The following is a 5,468-nucleotide window of genomic DNA, read 5'->3' on the forward strand; positions in this document are numbered from 1 at the left end:
TATATGTATGTGTCCATCAAAACGATTTTAGTATGGATTGATTCTATTAATTTGCGTTGATATTTTATGTACAATTGTTGCCTTAGGTATGACCTTAGAGTGTTCACAATTAGGAACATAATTTGGAATTTTGTTCATACGGTTGTCACACTATATATTCTCACAATGTGATTGCAAAATGTAAGTGTGAGCATATTCATATGGTATGTGTGTGGAATTTGATAATTTGAGTTTCTTGTATGGAATACTGCCTGTTGTTTGAGCGACAAGAATCTTCGGTAGTTATTTTGTCCTTATACCTGAGAGGTTCTTACTATTGCAGACTTGCAGTTGAGCATTATGCTTCTATGGTGTATCAAAGTTGATGACTACAATGGCTACATATCAATGCACTTGACGCACATTGTTCCATTATAGAAGGAATATATGATTAACAAAGTATCCACTTCTCGCAAGGGAGAACATCTTGAGAGAGTTGTCTGGCTATGATTGGACGTAAATTCCGATACTGGTGGCATTTGTATAAATTATTTACAAAACATTTTAAAATATTATTATATTCTAAAATTATTAGAAAAATATTTTATGTTCAATCACCGGTTAGGAATCTTTGACATTGGCTGTTCAATGAATTAGGATTTTTGGCTGTGTCTATTTCCATCTTGAAAGTCCATTTATATGATGTTATTTAGAGGTACAACAACGTAATTAATGAAAGTTTCTATTTCTTGGGGGTTAAATGGTTAATTCCATTTCACATGGATTGTCTTTATATGAGATAATGGACAAGTTATGAGATCATCATTTTAAATTACACCACTTGGCTCGATCACAATTGTGTTGGATTAAAAGAGGCTCTCTTATAAATATGTTGGACATGAGAAACCCTAGAGATGCTTATGAAGTACGAATTCAGAATTGAGAGAGAGAGAGAGAGAGAGAGAGAGAGAATCTCTTCTCCATTAGGGTTTCATCATCGAAGGAGTTTATTCTATAAAACGATGAAGGGTACAAACGTTGCATTCCATGGGAGGATTTGTCATTGTGAATTTGAAAATAACCTTAACCTAGCTCTATTGTTTTAATAGTAAATTTCCTAACGCATGCGAGGAGACATTCCCGACTACCAAATTTTGATTTGACATTCCACATACCCAACACTATATGTGTTAATTTAATTCGTCCAAATCAGTTCCCATATTTTATACCAAATGAGGAGGAAAGAAAAAACAGGTATAAATTATTAGTGACAAGATAAGGAATAAGATGTCACTAGCAAACGGGGCCCGAACATGGAACAAAAATGAAGCCCTTTCTTCTACAAAAGAAAAATTAATATAAAATGGTTTAATTTGAACATTGACTACATGGGTGAAACAAGAAGTGAAAGAAGTAGTAATAAAAAGGAAGGCAAGACAATAGTAGTTGAAGGCCGGAAAGCAGCTCTGTTAGTGTTGAAGGATGAGGTTGGACCTAAACCGTAGATAGGTGTAGTCGACGATGGCGTCGTAGTTGTGCTGGGTGTCGTCGATGTCGGTGTGGTGGTCGATGTATTTCCTCCAGCCACACTGTCAATTCAAGTTTATTTGTAAAATTTGAGAAACAATACAGTCATCAATATATCAACCTACTTTTCAAGAAGAAGAATGGCAACTACTACTACTACTAGTACTACTAAGGCTTGTGTAGATATTGCGTTTGGATGCTATATCAAAACGCTTTTTTTTTCCTCTTTGTCTCATACACAAGAAACACATATACATTATTCAAGAAAAAGAATACATTTTTAATAGTGACATCAGACAAACAGCATCTTTTGAGGGATTAACACATTATTATTTTATTATTCATGAATAAAGAAGACATTTAACAAAAAAAAAAAATAATTTATTTCAAGAACATGCTTAATGATCATAAGCTGAAGCTGGTCCCTATGACTATGGTTGGATTTTTTAATATTATTATTATTATTATTATTTTGGGATGAAATTATAGTTCAATAATGCATGCATGGACCAGTATACTATTTCTCTGTTAAAAAATAAAAAACAAAGGAAAGAAATAAACGAATATTCTTAATTTTGGCAATTTTTGTATGAAATTAGAAGAACAATAATTCAGCCAAAAAGATTCCTTAAACAGATTGTTTGTGAAGCCTATCTGTTTGTCAAAAAATCCCAATCACTATTAATTCATTTACAGAACTGCATGCAAATATGCAATACTACTACTACTAACTCTCTTCTTCTTTTGTAAGTGCTGCAACTACTCTGTGCAAAAGTCTTTTACACAGAGAGAGAGAGAGAGAGAGAGAGAGAGAGAGAGAGAGATTATAAGTTAGAACGTCCAATCTATTAATGTATTGGTGACATACATGAAGACAGCCGCTCACCTGAGATCTTACATGAATCCTCCCTCGCACATGTCTTTTTATTTTTTTGTTTCTGTTAAGTAAATCCCCTGGCCATGGTTGACCACAAAAAATTATCGCCTTTAATACTGGGGGCGGTCAAGTGCACATCATGCGGCTAGGCACCACCCCATCGTGCACACATGGGTGGTGCCCAATCGCACTATGGCACTTGACCGCCCCAAGTACTGGGGCGATAAAGATCTGGTTGACCACATAAGGTAGGTCCAACCGATTGAATTATTTTGCATTGGAAAGAGACGCACGAAGATACCAGATTTGGTTAGTGACAAGGACGTGTTAACGTCGGGTTTGGTTTGCCACCTAAATATGACTCTTAACAATTTCGAGCTAGTCATTTCTTTATCACTATCTCTACCCTCCACAACTAGGTTCATTTCATTAATAATTGTTTTAAATCCACTCAAGCTGACTTCACTTCATTCCAATTATTATTCTTTTTATTTTGAAGAAAAAAGAACGGATACCGGTGCTAGGAGTGTATTGCGTTCAAATACAACTTAATGCCAAAAGATCAGTAATTTCTGAAAAGGTGGAAAAATCCAAGTACATGTTCACACACAGCATTGGTTAGTATTCTCTCTTCCTATTATTTATTATAAAAAAGAAAACACCTACACATGGATCTAGAGATCCCACGTTAATTTGAAATTGGAAGCATCGTCCATTAGGACCACGATCACATGATCGATACAGATGGTAACCAAATGCACCCCATATAAAAAGGATGAAGACGATGACGAAGGAAGCCAACCATCGTTTTTAAGAGGAAAAAAAACCCAGGACTCTAAATTGTCTGAATTAGTAAGTTGAAGATGATGAGGACGATTAAATTAAATTAAGCATACTTACACACCTAATTATTCCCATGCAAATTGACACATAACGTCAAATCAACCTTAAGGAATCAAAATAGAAAAAAACAAAAAGTCAAATAGGTCCTCCCCTAGATAATAGAAAAGAAAGCTAATTAACAATCTGACACTAGCTGGGGAACACTATACTCGTTTTAGGTTTCAATTAATTCCACTGGTCAACAAGTCAAAGGTTGGATGGATGGATGGATGGATGGGAATTTCATCCTTCCATGGGGTTATGGTACTATCATCAACTAAAATAAAACAAGGGAACGTTCTCTCACGGTCCCACCCAAACACAGTGGTATGCATAATGACCACCGTGCCCTTCTTAATTGATGGCCCCACATATCTTCTGTCATTAGCCGAGGCATTGGCACAGGGACCAGACTTCCGCAATAATGAATTCATTTTCCAATAAAACAAAAGAAGGAAAATATATAGAAATGCAATGAGACACCAAATTAGGAAGTCTGAGGGTGGGGTTCCTACGATACGATGCCAATACAGTCACGAGTGCGTGGCCCCACCCCGAGGCCTTGGGTATTGGGTTGGGTGTGTAAGTAGAATACTGGTAACACTAGCTATGACGGTGGTGGGGTGTCTCTATTTTTTTTGTTTTTTTTTTTTTTAATTTCCCAAGGGAACAAGGAGTGCTTATGCGTCTGGACCTGGGAATGTTCCCATAATGGCACGATTTATGTTTGGACTTTGACTCCCATCAGATTTACAAGTGGGACCCATGAGATACAGGGCCAACAACCTGTACACATACACCGCATGTCCTAATCAAAGCCTACAAAAGAAAATGTGAATTCCCTTAAAAAATAAAAAAAAATAAAAAAAATATGAATAATTTAGACAATGAACATGGAAGGTGGAGCGATGGTGGTGCGAGTTGTCAAAGACAGTCGGATTGCAATCTAACTGAGAACATCCTAATAATGCCTATCGATCCAACGGTTGATATTAATCTTTTTCAATTCGTCGTAAATTTCTATCTCTGCCTCTGCTACCTAGAAACTAAGCGGCTCCTAGGTCATAAGTTCAGATTTAAAAAGTGTATTAAGTTTAGAAAGAAGAAAAATATATAGAAAGATTCTTGGTGGAGACAGACAGTTCCTCTTTTTTTTTTTTTTTTTTTTTTTTTCTTTCATATCAAAGTAAGTAAAACCCTAAAAAAATAGAAAGAGAAAACAAGAAGGGAAGAAGAAAATAGATAATAAATAAACAAAAATTAAAAACAGTAAGGGAAGAAAAAGAAGAAGAGAGCATAGCATATAGGATAGCATACCTTGGGGAGGATGGGTAAACACAAGATCCATAACCTGCAACCAAAAATATAAATAGAAAAATAAATACCAATAAATTAAAATGAAATTTATTTACTGAAGCAAACACGTACACAACACAGAGAGAGAGAGAGAGAAGGAAGGAAGGAAAGAAAGGGAGAAATCAGCAAAGAGAAGAACGGACTGGGATCGGAGGTAGAAATAGTGGCAGTGCCAGCGAAGATGCAGGAGCCAATGGCCTGTCCCATGTGCTGGTAGTAGCTATTGAAGGCGTAAGAGGCGTGGGATTGCACCGTGTTAGGTTGGTAGCACACCCCGTTTGCTTGGATGGCTGTACAGTCCGCACCTGAACCACATGCATAGTCCAACGCCGTCTGCAACGCCTGATTGTTTGTGTTGCTTATCGCCACGCACCAGCTCTGCCCTTCTACTACTACCACTCCTCCTCCTCCTCCTCCTCCTAAAACTACCACCACCATCACCACCAAAGCCACCCTCAGCTCCGCTGCTCTTTCCATTGCCGTCACAGATTAAAACCTATCTCTGCCTGCCTGCTACCTAGCTAGTAACTTTGACAACTTTAGTCAAGAGATCAAGAGAGATCAAGAGAGATCAAGAGAGAGAGAGTTGTTATCTTTGCTTTTCTTTCCTGCTTTCCACTGTTTGGGATTTATACTTGGGGTTTCTTCTAGCTTTCTCCCCCCCCCCCCCCCTGATCCCATTAATTTGCAGTACATAGCAACTACATATATTACTCTGAGTGGAACCACCACCGGACCCTACATGCTATTCTTCCGGCTTTATTTTATTATTTTTTTAAATGATTTACAGATAGAATTTTTTATTTGTTTATACTATAGACCCTTTTTTAATGCGGTCTCTTCTACT

The 5,468-nt window shown here is 37.0% G+C and overlaps 1 protein-coding gene across 1 annotated transcript; it reads right to left on the minus strand.

Annotated features, from left to right (window-relative positions):
- Nucleotides 1-1,214: 1,214 nt before the first annotated feature.
- LOC122656371 (PLASMODESMATA CALLOSE-BINDING PROTEIN 3-like) lies at nucleotides 1,215-5,127 on the minus strand. Its single transcript, XM_043850859.1, has 3 exons — nucleotides 4,765-5,127; nucleotides 4,583-4,616; nucleotides 1,215-1,568 (listed from the first exon to the last, which is right to left on the minus strand). Exons 1-3 carry the CDS (start codon nucleotides 5,096-5,098, stop codon nucleotides 1,364-1,366), a joined length of 573 nt encoding a protein of 190 aa, XP_043706794.1. The 5' UTR covers nucleotides 5,099-5,127; the 3' UTR covers nucleotides 1,215-1,363.
- Between the last annotated feature and the right edge of the window lie 341 nt (nucleotides 5,128-5,468).

The sequence above is a fragment of the Telopea speciosissima genome, chromosome 3, assembly GCF_018873765.1.
Source record: "Telopea speciosissima isolate NSW1024214 ecotype Mountain lineage chromosome 3, Tspe_v1, whole genome shotgun sequence".
Lineage (NCBI taxonomy): Eukaryota > Viridiplantae > Streptophyta > Magnoliopsida > Proteales > Proteaceae > Telopea > Telopea speciosissima.

Bases quoted from the DNA above. Each gene is read 5' to 3' on its own strand.
- LOC122656371 (XM_043850859.1), bottom strand. From the start codon at position 5,098: ATGGAAAGAGCAGCGGAGCTGAGGGTGGCTTTGGTGGTGATGGTGGTG. The intron at 4,617-4,764 runs GTCCGTTCTTCT...TTTTGGTTGCAG, and splicing joins TATTTCTACCTCCGATCCCA to GTTATGGATCTTGTGTTTAC. The intron at 1,569-4,582 runs GTATGCTATCCT...TTGAATTGACAG, and splicing joins GTTTACCCATCCTCCCCAAG to TGTGGCTGGAGGAAATACAT.